Genomic DNA, 22273 nt, shown 5'->3' on the forward strand with positions numbered 1-22273 from the left:
CCACCGTTGACTAGGTGCCACTGCTTGCTCACCACCGTCGACTGTAGGTGGCGCCACCAGTTTACCACCGTTGACTAGGTGCCACTGCTTGCTCACCACCGTCGACTGTAGGTGGCGCCACCAGTTTACCACCGTTGACTAGGTGCCACTGCTTGCTCACCACCGTCGACTGTAGGTGGCGCCACCAGTTTACCACCGTTGACTAGGTGCCACTGCCTGCTCACCACCGTCGACTGTAGGTGGCGCCACTTGTTAGTTCCAGGTGAATACATGTGGCGGCATCCGTGGAGATGTCTCTGCGACCTGACCACGCTTTCGCTATGACCATGGTGCGTCTCTAGAAAGCTCGACCCGTTCGTACTACGATTGTACTACGCCCAACACGCTCAGGCCACGACGTTGTGGCGTTGGCATTACATGTTAGTTGCGTCAATACCACGCTCAGATCACGTCCTACGAACTTGGGGTATAAATTGGGGTGCTACCCTGGCCACCAGTTCAGTGTCCACTATGGATGAGGCAACACTACTCCATGCCATGTTTTTCGTAGAAGGACAACTCGAATTACTTGATTGCCAAGCCCTCATCATGCTAAGGAGGAGAAATAGAAGACAACTCTATTTATATTGCCGTTGCCAGCGCAGTCGGCTCCTGACTAGAGCGTGAATAAGTCGCACTAAGAACGTGACTGGTGCGCAGTTGAGGCGCGGTGAGCGTTGCTTAGGCGCAGTGAAAGCGTCGTTTGAACGCAATGCGATCGGATTGGTCGCAATAAAGACGCAGTGGGCGCAGTGCAAGTGTGATGCGGGCGTGGTGTTGAGCGTGGTGAAAGCTTGTTGGGCGCAATGAGATCAGGGTAAAGACGCACTTAGATCGTAGTATCGGCGCTGGGGCCCAATTGGCTCTCACCACGTTCGGCCAAATTTTTTGAGCGTGGGGCGATCGTGATGAGCATAGCTCTAGTGTGACGGGGGCTTTAGCACCAGTAGATGGCACCTTATATATATCCCAGAGTGCTGTGGTTAAATGGATCAACGTTCCTGTGTTAGTACTGTGATGATACTTTATAGTTGAAATACTTGTGTGCATCAATTAGAGTGCATTCTATCAGGAGTCTATCTATCTATCTATTGATAGACTCCTGATTCTATAGTAGTAACACAAATTGTAAACACAGTATAAAACATCATGTAGCACACTCCCTCCATAGTGCAAGTTGCGTGCTCACAGTACACGTCCGTTCATTCTGTTGCTGCGAAGAGTGTGTTTAGATGAGGTGACACAGAGAGATGGGCAGTTAGGGAAAAAGTACTGTTGGCATTACATAGAGACGATTGCTCACCATGGTCAGAAACCATTGCCGGTGATCCATACCGAGGTCACACATTTAACCACAGATTTCACATGCCGTATAAAATGTCATGTATGATGTAGTATCTCACGCACTACATAGCACTTCATCCTTTACTTTTTTAATGTTTGGCCATTACTTGCTTCTATCATTTGTTATGATGCTATGATGATGCATCTGAGCTTTTTGGTGTGATGTCCACTCACAGGTAGATTTACTTTTGTAGGTAAATTATTTCACCTTAGCTTTCCCATTCGTTGCAGGTCGATTGGAATCTATCTGGACACGTTGAACATATTCATTCGGATCGCAATGATCCTGGGTGGTGGAAACAGGAGGAAGTAATGGGCAGAAGAGGCACATAACTGGCGCTCATAGGGTCTATGTCCCCCAGGGTACTGCCGGAACGTACCCTGGTCACTATTTGATATGGTTAGGGTTAGGGAGTAGATGTAGGCGATCCCTAGACTCGTTAGTGGAGTAGGCGAGGTACAGTCCGGCATATTAGATAGTACCAGGGTACGCCCCTGGGGGACATAGACCCTCTCAGCATAACTTGCAGGCAAAGTTAGAGCGGGGAACCTACATATGGGCAATACAGGCTACATTCTGATTCGAAAAATGAAACGATTTGGTTTTAATAGTATAATCATAACTTCTTAACCATACAGATAGTTATATAATAGCTTGCGACTTAGTGCTGGGACATGCAAATGCAGATATTCAAGATTTTGCGACAAACCTTGCAATATTCTTGAAAAGAGAGGGCCATTGAGTTCAGTTGCAAACCTGAATGATTTCAGTGGACCTCACTTGTTTGCATAGCAGAGAAACGACTAATGCTTCAACATTAGCCACGGTTGTCGCACATCAAAATATTTTGATAGTTTTACTGGCATTCCTTGTGTGTGTTATCGACGACTGAGTGTTACACTATTATTTCGTGAAGCAGAGCGAACCAATAACTTTTGAAGCTGCTGGATCGCGCCAATGAACGTTAGAGAGCATATTTACGCAATTTGGTTAGAGCTCACGATTCATAAATAAAATGCTCAGGTTAACGTTTTGTTAACGTTTACTTCCAATTTAGTCGTGTCCTCGAATCTTGCATTCAAACGGTCAGGAATTCGTGAATCAGTGAATCCGAAATCCTAGGCAGAAAAGATAGATGTAGTAACAGAAGAAATAGTTGGCACTGCATGCTAGCATGAGAATATGTATGCTAGTATATATGGATGTATGTATATATATATATATATTCATGCTGCTATATGCTGTACACTGGAATGATGCAGTTGCTTTAACTTTTCTGTATATTATTTATATATTCATAAGTATGTTAAATAAATTACTTACATTGTTGTATATACCTAATTGAAAATGTCATCATTATTGAGAAATGTGGAACTGCATGATTATACAATCGTATGTCATGTAGTGCACCAAAAATCGATGGGCAAATGTATACATCTATGTGTACTAAATGTACTGATTGTATACATCTGTTTGTTTTGGCCAACTCTTAACAGTGAATAGCAATGACACCATAATTATTAATAATGTGAGACCAGTTTTATTAACTTTACAATACAAACACAAACAACAATTTCTAGCTGCATGGCTAAGAATTTAGCAGATGTCAGCAGTATACTAGCTACCACTCACAACTCTCATAATTTGCCAAACATAAATTTTGCAGTCTTGCATGTTTCCTCTCATAGCTTTACAACAATATAGAGCATATTAACGTGTGCCCCTTGCGTGACGACAATGGGACTAACCCAAACGATCCATTTTGGAATAATTTATAATTTTATACATCACACACATTACGTATAAGTAGAGGTATAATGATAACACGTTTCTTAACATGCAAAACAACAACTGCTCAACAAAACTGACACATATGCCATGCACATTGTACAATTATTTAAACGGTAAAGACAAATAAAACGACCTGAACATACGGTAACCGTAAATTGTGGACACGTAAAGTAAGCTTAAACAGGAAAGTTTCTTTACTTGCCCTTCTTCACAAAAAAAACACTTGTCTACAACTAAGTAAACTACACAAACTGTCGTGCAAGTCAGTATGATGTGGATGCTTCTGTGTGCTCTAATTTGTGATTAAACGGTGTGCTCTAAAGTGATTAGTGCTCTAAGTAGAGGAATTTGCATAGCATGTTTTTCTTCCACTGAGATACGTTAACAACTGCAATCACATGACTGATGCATCTATGTGGAATCGTAATGTTTTCTATGCTTTCCAGCTAAGATCATCACAAACTCACAAATTCGAAAAATAAACTCGTATTTACAGGGATCAGATTTCATCAATACAAGAATTTTCTGAACAAAATATATAGACTTTATACAACAGGCCATAATAAATACATGTATGAAAAAATATATCACTACTAAAAGGCACAGCTCCAGTGTTGAAAATTGGTCTATTTCTGAAACTCAAATTCACTAAAACCATAACTGATACATTAGGCATATTATATTATATATTATATTAGGCATAAATTTGGCAGATGTTATGGGTATCCCATTGTAGGTTTTATAGATAGTTGAACTTTGAAAATGGCCCAATTTTCATGGTTTGCAATTTATACATTTTTAGTAGTGACATATTTTTTATTTAAGTAAACGCCGTAGAACATTATACCGATTCCACAAATTTCACACAAAATACGTTTATCATATAATTTGTAAGCATTAACAATCATAAATATATTTCCCATCAATCAAGAAGTAAAGTAATTTTGTAAATGTACCAAATTTGGTTAGAGTTAGGAACAGGCACTGTTGCCAGATAAAACTACTCATAATAGTAATCTTAACACTTTTTCCTGAAGACTAGACCTCCATATACTCCATATGAGAAACCCTAAATATTACCACAATTCTGTCAATGGTCCATGAGAAAAAGTCAATGTTAAAACTAATGTTAAGATCAATTTTGATTCTGGCAATGAGCCCCAGATTCCTCACATTTTATTGTGGCATAAATTTACATCACTAATCCAAGTAATGAGTAGACATAATTAACAAAATATCCTACTTCAAAAATCAATCCAACTCATCTTCATTACGCAATAAAAAAAGGAATTGAATATAGTGCAAGAAAACTACAACACTATATATATATCTATTTTTCCAAATATCAATTTTCAATATAATAACTAAACGAATACTTTGGGAACAGCTATTAATATATAATTAAGTACACTCGTTATCATGTTTGATACTGAAGCAGTGAGTGCCATAACATAAAACGAGTGACATCAACCAAATATCCATCTAGAATATTAAAACTATAATGCAGAGTACTGAAGAACCATTTTGAATGGCTCGTCAAAACGTGATCATAATACTATCTGAGTTGAAAACTTCTGAGTTGCCTGGTCTAATTCTACAGCATACTGTGGCTGAGAGGGGCTATGTCCCCCAGGGTACTGCCGGAACGTACCCTGGTACTATCTAATATGCCGGACCGTACCTCGCCTACTCCACTAACGAGTCTAGGGAGTCGCCTACGCCTACTCCCTAACCCTAACCCTAACCCTAACCCTAACCCTAACCATATCAAATAGTTACCAGGGTACGTTCTGGTATACCGGACCGTACCCAGGGTACGTTCCGGCAGTACCCTGGGGGACATAGACCCTATGAGCCATACTTTGCATGCAGGGGCATGTTTAAACCATGAGGTGATCGAAAACGACCACGAATCTGTACAAGAAATGGATTAAAACGATTCTTAAAATAATGTGCTGACTTATGTGAGATTTTGCTTCTTTCTAAATGGCAGTCACTGCATATAGTATCAACTCATAGTTTATCCAATGTCTAGTTTCGACAGTCAACATCACGGAGCAACCATTATTGTAACAGACAACATCTTTGTTCACCTGGCCTCTGAGGTCACACATACATACACACACCCACACATACGCGTTCGTAGACGTGTGCTTCATACTTAATCCTGACTCAGTTGAATCATCTCCTCTTCGGGAAGAGGTTGACGCTTGTATTTTGGGTTGATGACCAGATAGATGACGAGGCCAGCAAAGGCAACCAGCAGCAGACCAAGGATGTTGATGAACGTGCCCTCGGCAGTGCGGAACGTGCTCATGTCACCCCTGAGCGATCACAAACAGTACTAAGTGTAAGATTTTTTAGTGCAGGCTATGCATTACAGGCTCTCCTTTATAAAAGACAGAGTTGCCTATAGTATGATGAAAATTACATGAACAGTGAACCACATATTAAGTTGAGGAAACTTAACCAGCCAATACTAAGATATGGCGACAAGCAATAATAATTACTGGAACAATCAGGAATTATTATCTATATAATTAACTAATTATTATGTTAATTATCACTATTATTTTTGTAATAATTATTTTACTCATTATTTGCAAATGATGCGATTTCCAAGAATGATGGAGATTCCACATGAACGTCTATAAACTATGAATCTAGTTGAAGGAATAAGAGAACAGGCGTAATCACCTAAGGAATAGCAGCTTCTCGGTGAGTCCCATCAGTGCTGTAGCTATGGCCCCGAGGAAGATTGCGATGCCGAAGAACACGTGTGTGGGCATGTACCACTGACGTAATGCCAGACTCAGCTTTGGAAATAAGAAGCTCACAAAGCCTGAAACATACTGCAATCACAAGATCTGTCAGCGATGTTCAAGGGCATTCCACCGCCTTGTACTACGTCTGGAAGGGAACGACGTTAAACATATACTGTTCTCCAACCATTAAAACTTGTGATGTAAAAGTGTAACTACTTCACCAATCTGTTGGAAATCCTGCAGGCAAATTATTTACCGAGAAAATTATGAAACGTAATTGCACAGAAATATTAATGTTTCAAAAAGATTTTCACTCGACATGTAAATTGGTAAAATCCCGAATCATAGTGACAGGCAGAACCTTGCCACAACATTCTTTCGCGGGCGTGGCGTCGAGAAGCAGGTTTCGATTGCGACGTTAAATGGAGACCTAGGTGGACTGAACGAGGGGTAGCTCTACCCAATAAATGTTGCGATAAGGGCATTCTAAAGGTGCTGCTTACTAACAACGTGTCTCAAAGTCAACATTGCGGCGTGCCAACGTGAAAAACACAAACTGATCTAGCATTAGCATCATTGAACCAACAACAAAATGAAAGCCTTAGACATGGTTATCTCACTCAAACAGATACGTCCATCATGCTTGTTTATACTCATAGCGTTAAGCGCCGCTAGCAACATGCGAGCAGCGCATTGTTCTCTCTCGCTCAGACGGAGACGAGTCAACTTTCTTACCTGCAGTCCGAACAGCAGCACGACGCTGAGACCGAGCCAGCTGTGCAGGCTGTACAGGTTCGGATGCGGCGTCGGCTTGGCGAGGTTGTGAGAGTCGAACACGGCCTTCAGCGCCACGATGACGAAGATGATGGCGAGGAAATGCAGGGACGCGTGCAGCAGCTTCACGTAGAGCTTCTTCACATTACGGAACACCCTGTAGACGAGGATAGCTGCAAGGCAACGATGCAGCCGCGGTAATAACTGCTCACAGATAAACAACCTTCACGTAGAGCTTCGTCACGTTACGGAACACCCTGTAGACGAGGATAGCTGCAAGGCAACGATGCAGCCGCGGTAATAACTGCTCACAGATAAACAACCTTCACGTAGAGCTTCATCACGTTATGGAACACCCTGTAGACGAGGATAACTGCAAGGCACGATGCAGCCGCGGTAATAACTGGCTCACAGATGAAACAACCTTCAGCTGTAGAGCTTCGTCAAACGTTAGCGGAAGCACCAGCCTGTAGACGAGGATAGGCTGCAAGGGCAACGATGCAGCGCGGTAAAATAACTGCTCAGGCAGGTAAACAACTTCGCCGTAGAGGCTTCTTCACATTACGGGAACACCCTGTAGCGGGATAGGCTGCAAGGCAACGATGCAAGCCGGCGGTTAATAATGCTCACGAGATTAAACAACCTTGCACATAGACCTAGAGCTTGATCACGTTACGGAACAGCCTGTAGCGAGGACATAAGCTGGCCAAGGCAACGATGCAAGCCTGCGGTAATAAACGTGCTCCACAGATAAACAACGCTTCACGTAGAGGCTTCGCGTCAACGTTACGGACCGAACACGCCTGTAGACAGAGATAGGCTGGCAAGCAACGATTGCAGCCGCGGTAAATAACTGCTCACAGGTAAACAACCTTCCGTAAGCTTCTCACATTACGGAACACCCTGTAGACGAGGATAGCTGCAAGGCAACGATGCAGCCGCGGTAATAACTGCTCACAGATAAACAACCTTCACGTAGACCGTAGAGCTTCATCACGTTACGGAACACCCTGTAGACGAGGATAGCTGCAAGGCAACGATGCAGGCCGGCGGTAATGAACTGCTCACAGATAAACAACACTTCCACGTAGAGCTTCGTCACGTTACGGAATCACCCTGGTAGACGAGAGATAACTGCAAGGGCAACGATAAAAAAGCATCCTAGGCTAACTCATGATGTCGCGTGATATAACAAATTATAGTTGACTTCCCCTCTCTCTTTCCTCGCCGTCTGCTCTCTTTCTGTCCGCAGGTCCTCCTCTTTAATTCTCGCTCTATGGCCGCTCCTGAGCTCTCATCCTCTCGCCCACCGCACTCCCTTGCTCCCAGCTCTCTCCCCACCGCATCGCCTTGTTCCCCTGCTCTTCTCCCCTCACCCATACCATTTGCTCGGCCCTCTCATCCCACCCACAGCCTTGTTCCCGCTCTCTCCGACCACCGCACCCCTTGTTCCCTCATCTCCCGCACCCATCCCTTTCTCCCCCTCTCTCCCAACCACCGCCTGCTCTCGCCCACCCACCCCTTGTTCCCTCTCTCATCCCACCGCACCCGCTTGTCCGCCTCTCTGCCAACCCACCCCTGTTCACCCCTCTCTCCTGCACCGCATGACCCTTTCTCAGCCGCTCTCTCCTCCCAAACATCCCTTGCCTCCCCTTCTCTCCCACGACTGGATATACGCCTCGCTCCGCCCTCATCTCGCCACACCACGCCCTTGTTCCCTTCTTTCCCCACCATCCGCTTGCTCCCCTCTCTCCGCCACCCACATCGCCTATTCTCTCCCTCCTCTCGCCCAACCACCGAATTGCTCCCCTCTCTCCCACCACAAAAGCCCTTTGCTCCGCCTCTCTCCGCACCCACGCCCTTGCCCCCTCTCTCCCCACCCATAGCCCTTGCTCCCCTCTCTCCCCACCCACGGGCCTTGCTCCGTCTCTCCCCACCCATCCCTTGCTGCCCGTCTCTGCCCCACCCACCCGCTGCTCTCCCACCCACGCCCTTGCTCCGCCTCTCCTCCCACCCAGCGCCCTTGTTCGCCCTCTCTCGCCCCACCCACCCGCTTGCTCCCCTCTCTCCCCACCCACCCTTGTTCCCTCTCTCCCCACCCATGACCCTTGCTCGCCCTCTCTCCCCAACCACCACTTGCTCCCCTCTGCTCGCCCACCCACCCCTCTCTCACCCACCCCACTCCCTTGCTCTCCGCCTCTCTCCCCACCCACCCGCTTGCTCCCCCTCTTTTCCCCACCACACCCTTTCTCGCCCCTCTCTCGACCACCCACACCCGGCTTGCTCACCCTCTCTGCCCACTCCATCCCTCTCTCTCCCCTCCACCCTTACTCCCCTCTCTCCACCCATTTCCCTCGCTCCCCTCTCTCCCACCTCACACGCTTTGCTCGCCTCGTCTCCCCCACCCACAAGCCCTTGCTCCCCTCTCTCCCCACCCACAAGGTGCCCTTGCTCCCCTCTCTCCCCACCCACCCTTGCTTCCCCTGCTCTCCCCCAGCCCATCCCTTGCTCCCCTCTGCCGCGCCACCCACCCCTTGCTCCCCTCTCTCCCCACCCACCCCTTGCTCCCCTCTCTCCCCACCCATCCCCCTTGCTCCACTCCGTCATCCCCAGCCATGCCCTATGCTCCCCTCTCTCACCGCACCCACCCCTTACTGCTCACGAGATAAAGCAACCTTGCCCGTAGAGCTTCGTCACAGTTACGGCAACAACCCTGTAGACGAGGATAGCTGCAAGCAACGATGGCAAGCTGCGGTAATTCACGAACTGCTCACGAGGTAAACAACCTTCACGGTAGAGCTTCGTCACGTTAGCGGCGAACACCCTGTAGACGAGGAAGCTGCAAAGGCAACGATGCAGCCGCGGTAATAACTGCTCAGAAAGATAACAACCTTCACGTAGAGCTTCATCACGTTACGGAAACCCCTGTAGACGAGGATTAGCTGGCAAGGCAACGATGGGCAGCGCGGTAATAACTGCTCAAAACGAGGTAAACAACCTTCACGTAAAGAGCTTCGTTCACGTTACGGCACACCCTGTAGACGAGATAGCTGCAAGGCAACCGATGCCAGCCGCGGATAATAACTGCTCACAGATAAAGCAACGCTTCACGTAGAGAACTTTCGTGGCACGTTACGGACACACCGCTGTAGACGAGGATATAGCTGGGCAAGGCAAACGATGCAGGCGGCGGTAATAACTGCTCCACAGATAAAGCAACCTTCACGTAGAGCTTCGTCACGTTACGGAACACCCTGTAGACGAGGATAACTGCAAGGCAACGATAAAAAGCACTCTAGGCTAACTCATATGTCCGTGATATAACAATTATATTGACTTCCTCTCCTCGCTCTGCCGTCTCTTCTCATTTCTGTCCGCTTCTCCGCTCTTTAATCTTCGCTCTATGGCCGCTCCTGCTCTCTAATCCCTCCTGCCCACCCACGGTCCCTTGCTCGCTCTCTCTCGCGCCCACCGCATCCCTTGGTTGCCCGCCACTCTCACGCCTACGCCATCCCTTGCTCCCTCTCTCCACAGCACCCACCCCTTGTTCCCCTCTCTCCCCACCCACGCCGCTTGTCCCTCTCTCGCGACCACCCACCCCTTGTTCCCCTCTCTCCCACCCACACCTTGTTCCCTCTCTCCCCACACCCACGGCCATGGACCTTTCTCAGCCCTCTCTCCCAACGCACCCCTCCCTCTCCCCACCCACGAGCCCTTGTTCCCCTCTGCTCCCCCACCCACGCCCTTGCTCGACCGCTCTCTCCACGCACCCACCCTTGTCTCCCCCTCTCTCCCCATCCATCCCTTTCTCCGCCTCTGCCTCCCCAACCACCACTTGCTCGCCTCTCTCGCCTCACTCCACCGTCTCTCGTCCAACCCACACCCTATGCTCGCCCTCCTATGGGCCCCACCCACATACCCTTGCTCCCACTTCGCTTTCCGCCACCGCCACGAGAGGCCCTTGCTTCGCCCTCTCTCCCCCACTCCACTCCTCTCCCCCACCCATGCGCTGCTCGCCCTCTCTCCGCCCCGCCCCTTGCTCCCGCTCTCTCCACCTACACCTTGCCCGCCCTGCTGCTCCCGCACGGCCACGGAAGCCGGCTTGCTCCCCTCTCTCCCACCCATCCCTTGCTCCCTCTCTCCCGCCCACCCACCCCTTACTCCTCTCTCCGCCACCCATCCCTCGCTCCCTGCTCTTCCGCACCCACCCTTTGCTCCCCTCTCTCCCCACCCACAGCCTTGCTCCCCTCTCTCCCCACCCCACGCCCTTGCTCCCTCTCTCACCCACGCCACGGCCCTTGCTCACCGCCACTCTCCCCACACCCATGCCTTGCTCCCTCTCTCCCCAACCCACCCCCTTGCTCCCTCTCTCCCCCACCCACCCGCTTGCTGCCCCTCTCTCCCCCCCATCCCTTGCTCCCCTCTCTCCCCACCCTTCCCGTTGCTGCCCTCTGCTCGCCCACCCACCCCTTACTGCTCCACAGGATAAACAACCTTCCCGTAGAGCTCGTTCACAATACGGAACACCCTGTAGACTGAGGAGTAGCGCAAGGCAACGATGCAGCCGCGGTAAATAACTGGCTCACAGTACAACCTTCACGTAGAGCTTCGTCACGTTACGGAACACCCTGTAGACGAGGATAGCTAGCAAGGCAACGATGCAGCCGCGGTAACTAACTGCTGCAGAGATAAACAACTCTTCACGTAGAGCTTCATCACGTTAGGCGGAAGCAACCCTGTGACGAAGGATAGCTGTCAAGGCAACGATGACAGCCGCGTAATAACTGCTCCACAGGTAACATACGCTTCACAGTAGAGCTTCGTCACGTTAGCGGAACACCCTGTTAGACGAGGAATAGCTGGGCAAGGCAACGATAGCCAGCCGGGGCGGTAAATAACTGCTCAGCAGATTAAACAACCTTACACGTAGAGCTTCGTCACGTTACGGAAGCACGCCTGTAGACGAGATAGCTGCAAGGCACGATGCAGCCGCGGTAATAAACTGGGCTGGGCACGAGATAAACACCACAACGCTTCACCGTAGAGCTTCGTACACGTACGGAACACCCTGTAAGAACGAGGATAACTGCAAGGCAACGATAAAAAGCACTCTAGGCTAACTCATATGTCCGTGATATAACAATTATATTGACTTCCTCTCTCCTTCCTCCCGTCTCTTCTCTTTCTGTCCGCTCCTCCCTCTTTAATCTCGCTCTATGCCCTCCTCTCTCTATCCCTCTCCCCACCCACCCCTTGCTCCTCTCTCTCCCCACCCATCCCTTGTTCCCCTCTCTCCCCACCCATCCCTTGCTCGCCGCTCTCTCCCACCACACAGCCTTGTTCCCTGCTCTCTCGCCCACCCACACCCCCTTGTTCCCCTCTCTCCCCACCCATCCCTTGTTCCCCGCTCTCGTCCCCACCCACCCCCTTGCTCCCCTCTCTCCCCAACCACCCCTCTCTCCCCACCCCACCTTGTTCCCGTAACTCCTCCCCACCCCGCACGCCCCTTGCTCTCCTGCTCTCCCCACCCACACCCTCTGCTCCCCTCTCTCCCCACCCACACGTGGCTTGTTCCCGACTCTCTCCCCACCCACCCCTTGTTCCCCTCTCTCGCCCAACCACAGACCCTCTCTCCCCAACCCACCCCTTGTTCCCCTCTCTCCACCACCCCACGCTCTTGTTCCGCCTCTCTCCCCCCACCCACCCTTGTTCCCCTGCTCTCCTCCCGGCACCATCCCTTTCTCACCCTGCTCATCGGAAGACCAACCACCGCGCTCTCTCGCGCACCCACACCTTGTTCCCTCTCTCCCCACCCACAAACCCTTGCTCCCGCTTCTCCCACCTCACGCCCCTTGTTCCGCGCTCTCTCGACGCCATTCCATCCCTTTCTCGACGCTCTCTCCCCAACCACCCCTTGCTCCCCTCTCTCACCCACCCACCCCCTCTCTCCACCCACAGCCGCTTGCTCGGACCCTCTCTCCCCACCCACTCCATTGCTCCGCTCTTCCCGCACCCACCCCTTGCTCCCTCTCTCCCCACCACCCTCTCTTCCCACCCATCCCTTGCTCCCCGTCTCTCCCCCCCCCTTGCTCCCCTCTCTCCGCCCCTACACCTTGCTCGGCCGCTCTCTCTCCCACCCACGCCTTGCCCCCCTCTCACCAGCGTCACCCATACCTTGCCTGGCCCCGGTTCTCTCGACCTGCACCCAGCCCACTTGCTCGCGCGCTCCTCTCCCCACCCCACGCCTTGTTCCCTACTCTCCTCCACCCACCCGGCTTGCTCTCCTCTCTCCCCACCCCACCCTTGCTCCCCTCTCTCCCCACCCACCCTTGCTCCGCATCCTCCCCACCCACGCCCTTGTTCGCCCTCTGCTGTCTCGCCACGCCACCACCGTTGTTCCCTCTCTCCCCACCCACACCCTTGCTCCCCCTCTCATCCCCACCCACCCCTTGTTCGCCCTCTCTCCCCAACGCCATCCCTTTCTCCCCTCTCTCCCCCCAACCACCCCTCTCTCCCACCCACAAGCCTTGCTCCCTCTCTCCCACCGCACGAAGACCTTGCTCCCCTCTTTCCGCCCACCCCACGCTCTCTCCCCACGCCACGACCTTGCTCCCCTTCTCCCCACCCACGGGCCGCTTGCTCCACACTCTCTCCCCACCACACCGACTTGCTCGCCCTCTCTCCCAGCCCACACACCCTTGGCTCGCCCCTCTCTCCCTACCCATCCCCTTGCTCGCCCCTCTCTCCCCACATCCGCTTGCATCCCTCTCTCCTACCCACCCACCCTTGCTCCCCTTCTCGTCCCGCACCCAATCCCTTGCTTCCCTCTCTCCCCACCGCACACCTTTGCAATGCTGCCCCTCTCTCCCCACCCCACAACCTTGCTCCCCTCTCTCCCCACCGCACGTCCTTGCTCCCCTCTCTCCCCACCCATCCCTTGCTCCCCTCCTCCCCACCCCTTGCTCAGGCCCTCTCTCCCCTCACCCATCCCTTGGCTCCCCTCTGTCCCCCCATCCGCTTGCCTCCCCTCTCTCACGACAAACCCACCCTTGCTCCCCTCTATCCGCCACACCCCTCTCTCCCCCGACCCACACCTTGCTCGCCCTCTCTCACCCACTCCTTGCTCCGGCCTCTCTTCCGCACCCATCCCGCTGCTCCCGCTCTCCCCCGCACCCCTTGTCGCCTCTCTCATCCCACGCGCATACCGCTTGCTCCCTCTCCCGCCATACCGCTTGCTCCCGGCTGCTCTCACCACCCCACCCCTTGCTCCTCTATCCCCACCCACCCCTCTCATCCTACACCCAACCGCCGTTGCTCCCCTCTCGTCCCACACCACCGAAAGACCCTTGCTGCCCCTCTCTCCCCACCTAACGCCCGTTGCTTCGCCCTCTCCCCCCACCCCTTCCTCCCCTCTCTCCCCACCTTCCTTCCCACCTCCCACCGTCTCCGTCTCCCTGCGTCCCTACCCCACCCTCCCCGCACGCGCAAACTCACCTTCGGCGTAGAAGAAGACGAGGCCGAGGATCATGAACAGCGGGTGGTAGTTGAACTCGTGGGCGACGTCGTCGTGCCACGCGAAGCCGCCGCGGTAGTAGCACGTCCACACGAGCGTCAGGATGATCGTGAGCACGCCGAGCGCCTGCGACATGCCCAGGCATCCCGTGAAATACTGGATCGCGTCGACAACCTGCTCCGACGTCCCGGAGCCGCCCTCCATATTGCTGTAGCCCTTCTCCATCTTACCTTCTTCTCCTTTCTCTGAAATTTGACGAAAAGTGGGGACGTGATTCATCAGCGTGAGACGGGCTCTGTTTTGCTGTAGCATATCTCCATTATATCTTCTTCTCCTTTCTATAAAATTAGGAGTGGGCTATACATGGGTCATTTTTTGTTTTGCTTAGGGCTGAGTTTTTGTGTGTTCCATTTTACCTATCTCAACATGAAATGACAAAATTTTTGGCCTGGGGTCCAAGAAAAAAGTGTGAAGTGCCTTCTTGTGTTTCCATACCTTGTTTTTGTGGCGGGAGTGGAGTTTATTTCATATCTCAGGTTCTGCTTTAGGTAGAGACTTCATATAAAATGTTATTCTGGGGTTATTTAGGACACATAAAGTCATAAACATAATTAGAAAATCATAAAAGCACAAATATTGGTCAAGAAATATATTTTGGGGTCAAATGTAACCACATAATTCCCATAGGAAACTAAAAAGGTTGCTGCGGATCCGCCGCGATCTCTCTACGTCCTCTCTTCTTGGCTTTTGAAGAGAGGGACTAGATAGTGGCACTTATTGTTGAGACCCTGAAGAGACTGCAGATAGCTGCCAATGACCCTAGCTGGACTGTTGTACATCCCTGGGAGCAGATTGATGCTCTGATGACAGATGCTGTGAGCAAAAATCTCAAGATAGAGACAGGTGTTGCAGAACAACTTGGCTCAAAGCATGTGCTATACCACTTGCTTTGTAAATTTCATACATGTGAATGGATTGATGCAGACAACCTCACAACCATGGCTGCCATTGAGGACAAGATTGGCCTTCGCAAACTGATTGTGCAGAGAGAGAGAGCCAGTGTTGAAGTCATTTCTTCGGCAAAGTAAATGATAAATCTGTTGTTGTAACTGCTCTTCTAAAGCTCGTATCACATGAGGGAGATGGGAAGACAACATCACCAGTAGAACAGTTTGACTTAATTCTAGAGGAGGCAGTGGTACACTAGTCGTTTAGCCTCTACAAAGAGAAACGTTTTAATAGATTCGGATACCAGGCAGGAGCGGTCTATGATTGCATTCCTTACCTCAAACAACTACTTTTGCAGACACCGCTAAATAATCTTCTTGTTCGAGCATGTAAGATTTACCTTGAGAACGATTTCATAATAGCAGGATTCAAAGCACTTGCTAATTTTACGTACAGGGTGACAATGCCCTTCCTCAACTGCGTCGAAAGAGCAAGCCAGGATTTGCTGGTTAACATCCTTCCCAAGCTCTACAGTGACCTTGCTGATAAAAAGACAGACACCCTTACAGAATATCACGTAGAGTGAACACATGTGAAAATGCGGGACAATGCTCCACAACGCGATCTCAATCACCTTCTTCGGGGAGAGATGTGTCTCCAGGCCGCGAGAGGAGTAGAACTGCAGTGCAAGCATGATGCCATGGAGGTGACGTGGGGCAACAAACAGAAACAGAAGACGAAACAAAGGTTCAGAGAGAACCTGCAAAAGAAAGTGAGGGCCAATGATATTGTTGACCAACTTCTTGTGAAATGTAAAGAACACGGAGGACATGTTACATCTGTCAAAGAACTGAAGGCGCTTGTCAGTAAGAAACCACCTGAGCTAAAGACCTTCTTGAGGCAAGAGATCCAATACCAATGAGTCACACATCAACGTGATTCCGATATCTGCAGGGACCTTTACAAGGTCAACAGACTGTCTGAGAATGAGATGATCGAAAACCTAACTGTGATCCTCGAGGATGACTACCAAGCAGAGGAGGCGGTGGTGTTTCCGTGTAAGGAGCGAGATAATGGAAACACTGCAGGAGCCAATACCACTGTTAAGCGAGCAGTGGGCGATCTCTCACCCAGGAGAATCTGTGCTGCAGCCCACGCCAATCATTTTGATCCCCCACGCCCACCAACAACAAGATGTATATTAGCGTTTGTTACATTGTGATGATAATGGGGACGGAACCTTCGCGCTGGATCAGCCTGATGCGCGCTGGTACTGGAGATCATAATTTCGGCAGTTGACCACCTGGCACCTGATAAGGCTACTGCACACTTTTTCTTGACCCGCAGGCCGAGAATTTGCATGTTCATGTTTGAGATAGGCTAAAATAGAACACACTACAAAACTCAGGCCTAATGAAAATAATAAACCAAAATTCATTTGCCTCTGTATAGCACACGCCTATTAAAATTGTTAACTTTTGCTAATTGTGTCTTGTGTTTCTGCTTATTCCTTCTTCACCTTCCCCTGAAATTATCACATGATGGAAACGTAATTCAACGTTAAATGAAGCTCTCTGTATTCTTCCTTCATCTCATTGCCCCTGAAACTATGCAAACCAAAGTATTGATTGTTGCTGCTAGCCTTCTATCATTCTACCTTCTTCCGCAGCTTCCTTGAAGTATTTCACAACAAGAGATGTTGTGCTGACCTATTAATTCTACCTCTCAGCTTTTCCGCCAAAACTACTTACAAATGAGAGTCTCCTATGGCCAAAATTATCTGTGAATCGAAATGTTTTTGCTGTTGACGTACCACCTTGACTATCGCTTTGCATAAATTCCTCAGTTAAATATGATGCTAATTTTCCTTCCTGTGCTTTGGGCCCACTTCCGCTGTTGCTGGTAATGCTCTTTGTTTTTTCAGCTGAAATAAATGTTGACCGAAGCAACTGGTATAAAGTGTCCTGCTCAAGCATAACAGGTTTCTGACGGTGCAAGAGCTATGCAAGCTCATGTGAACATATCTGTATCAATGTACCGATCTTTAAATAAACTAATAAATAATAAAATAATTATAAACTAGAAAGGGCAGTTGCCGCCAACGTACACTGTTTCCCCCGTTCTCCCAAGATCGTGTAAGTATACACAGTTTGGTCACGCTAGTCATATAGGGCCGTAGTTATGAGAGCGGCAGGAATATGATGAAGGTCCAAGGTCAAGCGTCAATGTCAATAAAGCTGCCAGTGACTGGTTTCGGTAGCGCGACACACCTATTCTCCCCAAGATTTAAGTTATACCATTGGTCGCGCCAGGTCAATTAGGCGGCCGTCTGATTATAGACGGCGGAGGGAAATATGAATCCAAGGTCAAGGTCAAATGGTCAAATAAAGCCTCAGTGACCTCGGTTTGGTACGCGGCACACACATTACTCCCAAGATGTGTAACATAGCCAAGTTTCGGTAGCGCTACGTCAATAGGGGCGAGTTAGAGAGCTGAGAGAATATGATCAAGTCGCGAAGTCAAATAAAGTCACAGTGACTGTTTTGTGTACGATACCTCACCTTCTCCCCAATATGTGTAAGTATACCCAAGTTCTAGGCTAGGTTAGGTCAATTTGAGGGCCGATTATAGAGCTGAAGAGACAATATTTATCAAGGTCAAGCTAAAGTCAAATAACAGGTCGCGTGACGCTGTTTTGCGTATCGCTGCTCACTTCTCCCCAAGCATGTGTCAGTACTACAACGTTTCGGTAGCCGCTAGGTCCTTGGCGGTCGAGTATATTGTCTGACGGCGCGGCGGCTGCCGGGAGACCTAATGAACCATACTTGTCATTGTCGCCGACTTGCTCGCAGGGGGGATTACACATAACAGCAGTGACCCCCAATGTGGACGGACCCTCAGTCCCTTCCATATTGCTTTACAGCATTATGCTGCACATACGCATGTCGTTACATGTCGTTCTCAGGGTTACTTCTGAGGAAAAATTAAAACCAATGCCGGGTAACGGCCATTTTGGGAAAACGCACTAGGATTCAAAGCATGAGTAGCACGAATGTGGATTCTGCAGCAGACGTGGGGGCAGAGAGAGTAGAGGGGGGTTCTGCCGGGATCTCCCCAGCAAAATTTTAAAAATGTGAAGTCTATAGACTAGATTGAAGCCACCCCGAAATAAAATTTTCACCTTAGTTAAATCTTACCTTTAGCAGACCCACAAAGTCTCCGCTGCCGCATTCGCGAATAGGAGTACTCACGCATCTGGACCACATCTCCCGCATGCCCACACGGCATTCCACGCATTCACGCAGCAAAGAAAAAAAGAAGAACGAAAAGCAGCACCGCCGAGTCCGCCGACACCGTTACCCACGTTCTGGCTCGGCTTGCGGCTCACGGCGGCAGTGATGGAAGTACGGGGGGGGGCGAATGCACTGAATGTTACAGTCGTATGGGCATGCTTATTGCTGTATATGTAGGGGTGGGCACCGCTGGTATGAGGGAGCGACACCAAAACGTTCCCGGAATCGAGGAAAAAGCTGCAATCGGGGATGACACAGGAGTGTGCCGGCACGCAAAAAGAAACGTTGCTGTGAATTTTCATTACGATTTTCCATGTATATATAGTCAGAAGCGCATGGTGATCTATTTATTTTTGGATTGACACTACTTTGACAACGGCGGGTAAATACAGGAACATTTTCACAACGGCGTTGTTAAATTTGACAACGGTGGTGTGCCGCAGTGCCTCCTATGTAGAAGAAACCCTGGTTCTCCTCGTGTGTAAGGCCAAAACAAAATATATGTGTGGTTACCGTTACAAGCCGGAGAAAAATAGGGTAGGTAGGTAGGGAAAACATTTTATTTTCTTGAAATATTTTACTTTAAAGAAAATTGACAATTAAAATGTTTAGGGTCGGTCGGGAAACTGTAACCACACCTATATTTTGTTTTGGCCTAACGCTCAAAAACCTTATGCACAAGTAGAGAATGCCGAATGGAAAATTCCTCCAATTGCATTCGACTATCATGGGTACTCTATGATAAGAAAACTTATATGTGGCCCTTGTGGAGGAGAGCACACTGGCAATCAGGAGATCAAGGAGAGCACATCAAGAAGGCACATCAAGGAGGCACATCAAGGAGAGCATATTGGCAATTAATGCAAATTAGTGTTAGCGATGATTAAATGATTAAAGCCAATCAGAGTCAACTCCATATGTTACTATATGGTTCAAAAAGAATGAGATAAGATTGGTTATTTCTGGTCAATATATTACAGCTAATGAAGAACTTTGATGAAAATTGGTTACTCGAATAAGTCAGATATGTGGGTAAATCGATAAACTGCCCACTTTACCGGTACATGTACATGAAGTGCACACAAGAATGCACACTACACACAGCTACTCACCAACAACTATCCCCTAAAACTATCGTATCTTTTTACGATTGCACACTGCAATGCCGACTCAACACACCTATATTTGTCTACTACGCAAACTAATATATCTAACAGCATATTGTAGTAGTCGGTCGTCCACTCCTACTGTGAACAGAACCACCCAAAAACAGTGTTTCACTCCGCCATATGGAGGAGGCTTCACCAACATCCAGCACCCCTCTATATCTGCCTATCTGGAATAGATTTGCACCGAGGCACGGAAACAACGCCTACGACAAACACTTACACCCAATGTACTTACAGAAAACGAAGAGACGACGTAGCCGAATATCAAGCACAGAACGCGAGGTAACCTGTGATACCGTACGATGGCACAAGCACCCACACAGAATCAGCTAGAATACTGCCGGACTGAACGCGAGAGCAGCGACGAATAGCAAATGCTACTAGAGCGTATATAGCATACACACTATGTATGTAGCAGACGGAACGGAGCATTGAAGTCACGTGACCGCACAGATCAATACATGCCCATCCTACGCTAACACATCACCAGGCTCCAGCTTGTTACTACCATATATACAACACAGTACTGATGTCCAACTGCTAGCTAGCCGCTGCTGCCTGCGACCACGCACGTACGCAACTGCTGTATTAGACTGCTAGCAATCAGTATAGGGGTAGTTAGGGACTACGTCACGAATTTAGTCGTTAGTTTTAAAACATTTAAAAAAAATATTTCTAATGGTGATTGAACCATGAAACTTTTTATGTAGCGCAATTATAACCTAAATTAGCTGAAAATAACCCTAGAACCTAGAGGCTACTGTTCCTTTAATGTGTTCTAAATAACCCCAGAATAACTTTTTAGACGAAGTCTCTACTCAAAGCAGAACCTGAGATATGAGAGAAACTCCTTAAAAATAAGGTATGATGACAGAAGAAGGCTCTGCACATATTTTTCTTGGACCCCAGGCCGAGAATTTTGTCATTTCATGTTGAGATAGGTAAAATAGAACACACAAAAACTCAGCCCTAATGAAAATAATAAAAAAATTTATTTTGGCCTCTGTATAGCCCACTCCTATTAAAATTGTTACTTTTGCTAATTGTTGCTTTGTTTCTGCTTTATTCCTTCTTCACCTTCCCCTGAAATTATCACATGATGGAGAAGTAATGTTGCTCTTCTGTATTGTTCCTTCCTCTCATTGCCCTGAAACTATTGCAAAACAAAGTATTGTTGTTGCTGTAGCCTTTATCCATTCTACCTTCTTCGCACTTCCTTGAAGCTATTTCCAAACAAGAGATGTTGCTGTAGACCTATTAAATTCTACCTTCCCATCTTTTCCGTAAAACTACTGCAAAATGGAGTCTCCTATGCCCAAAATTATCTGTGAATCGAAATGTTTTCTGCTGTTGACGTACCACCTTGACATCCTTTACAATATATTCTCGTTAAAATAGATGTAATTTTCTGCTGTGCTTTGAGCCCACTTCCCTGTTGCTGTAATGCTTCTTTGTTTTTTTCAGCTGAAATGAAATGTTGACCGAAGCAACTTGGTATAAAGTGTCTTGCTCAAGGGCATAACAGGTTTTGACGGTGAAGAGCTTGCAAGCTCATGTTGACATATCTGTTACAAATGTACCGTCTTTAAATAAATAAATAAATATATAAATAATAAACTAGAAAGGGCAGTTGCCGCCAACTACATGTATCCCCCGTGTTCTCCCCAAGATGTGTAAGTATACAAAGTTTGGTCACGCTAGGTCAATTAGGGGCCGAGTTATAGAGCGGAAAGGAAATATGATGAAGGTCAAGGTCCAGGTCAATGTCAAATAAAGGTTGCAGTGACCTGGTTTCGGTACGCGACACACCTTCTCCCCAAGATGTGTAAGTATACCAAGTTTGGTCGCGCCCTGCTCTATAACTTGGCCCCTAATTGATCTAGCGCTATCAAACTTGCTATACTTACACATCTTGGGGAGAATGTGTGTCACGTACCAAAACCAGGTCACTGCAGCTTTTATTTGACCTTGACCTTGACCTTGATCATATTTCCCTTCCGCTCTATAACTCGGGCCCCTAATTGACCTTTGACCTTGATCATATTTCCCTTGGTAAAGGTCAAATAAAGGTCGCGATGACCTGGTTTTGGTACGCTGCTCACCACCTTTCCAAGATGTGTAAGTATACCAAGTTTGGTAGCGCTAGGTCAATTAGGGGCCTGAGTTAGAGAGCGGAAGGGAGATATGATCAAGGTCAAGGTAAAGGTCAAATAAAGGTCGCAGTGACCTGGTTTCGGTACGCGACACACATTCTCCCCAAGATGTGTAAGTATAGCAAGTTTGGTAGCGCTAGGTCAATTAGGGACCGAGTTATAGAGTGGAAGGGAAATATGATCAAGGTCAAGGTAAATGGTAATAAAGGTCGTAGTGACCTGGGTTTGGTAGCACTAGGTCAATTAAGGGCCGAGTTATAGAGCGGAAGGGAAATATGAGCAAGGTCAAGGTAAAGGTCAAATAAAGGTCGCGACCTGGTTTTGGTACGTGACACACATTCTCCCCAAGATGTGTAAGTATAGCAAGTTTGGTAGCGCTAGGTCAATTAGGGGCAGAGTTATAGAGTGGAAGGGAAATATGACCAAGGTCAAGGTCAAGGTCAAATAAAGGTAGTGACCTGGTTTTGGTACGCGACACACCTT

The 22273-nt window shown here is 48.6% G+C and overlaps 2 protein-coding genes across 3 annotated transcripts in view; one reads left to right on the forward strand and one right to left on the reverse strand.

Annotated features, from left to right (window-relative positions):
- LOC106821318 (growth hormone-inducible transmembrane protein-like) overlaps positions 1–2720 on the forward strand; it is a 7763-nt gene extending 5043 nt beyond the window's left edge. The window contains exons 4-5 of the mRNA XM_014826072.1: positions 1615–1712; positions 1888–2720. Coding sequence (XP_014681558.1) covers positions 1615–1696 — 82 coding nt within the window. The 3' untranslated portion in view covers positions 1697–1712; positions 1888–2720. The remainder of the gene's footprint in view (positions 1–1614; positions 1713–1887) is intronic.
- A 181-nt stretch (positions 2721–2901) lies between these two features.
- The window catches only part of LOC106821317 (putative cytochrome b561), a 21150-nt gene continuing 1778 nt past the window's right edge, over positions 2902–22273 (reverse strand). The window contains exons 1-6 of one of the 2 annotated variants that reach the window (XM_014826071.1): positions 19873–20013; positions 14209–14472; positions 6676–6887; positions 5873–6027; positions 4955–5499; positions 2902–4827 (exon numbers count right to left, since the gene is read on the reverse strand). In XM_014826071.1, coding sequence (XP_014681557.1) covers positions 5337–5499; positions 5873–6027; positions 6676–6887; positions 14209–14452 — 774 coding nt within the window. In that variant the 5' untranslated portion in view covers positions 14453–14472; positions 19873–20013 and the 3' untranslated portion in view covers positions 2902–4827; positions 4955–5336. Of the gene's footprint in view, positions 4828–4954; positions 5500–5872; positions 6028–6675; positions 6888–14208; positions 14473–19872; positions 20014–22273 lie in introns of those variants that run through there. The other variant, XM_014826070.1, reaches the window with a different exon arrangement.

This window comes from Priapulus caudatus, unplaced genomic scaffold (assembly GCF_000485595.1).
Source record: "Priapulus caudatus unplaced genomic scaffold, Priapulus_caudatus-5.0.1 Scaffold68, whole genome shotgun sequence".
NCBI lineage: Eukaryota > Metazoa > Priapulida > Priapulimorpha > Priapulimorphida > Priapulidae > Priapulus > Priapulus caudatus.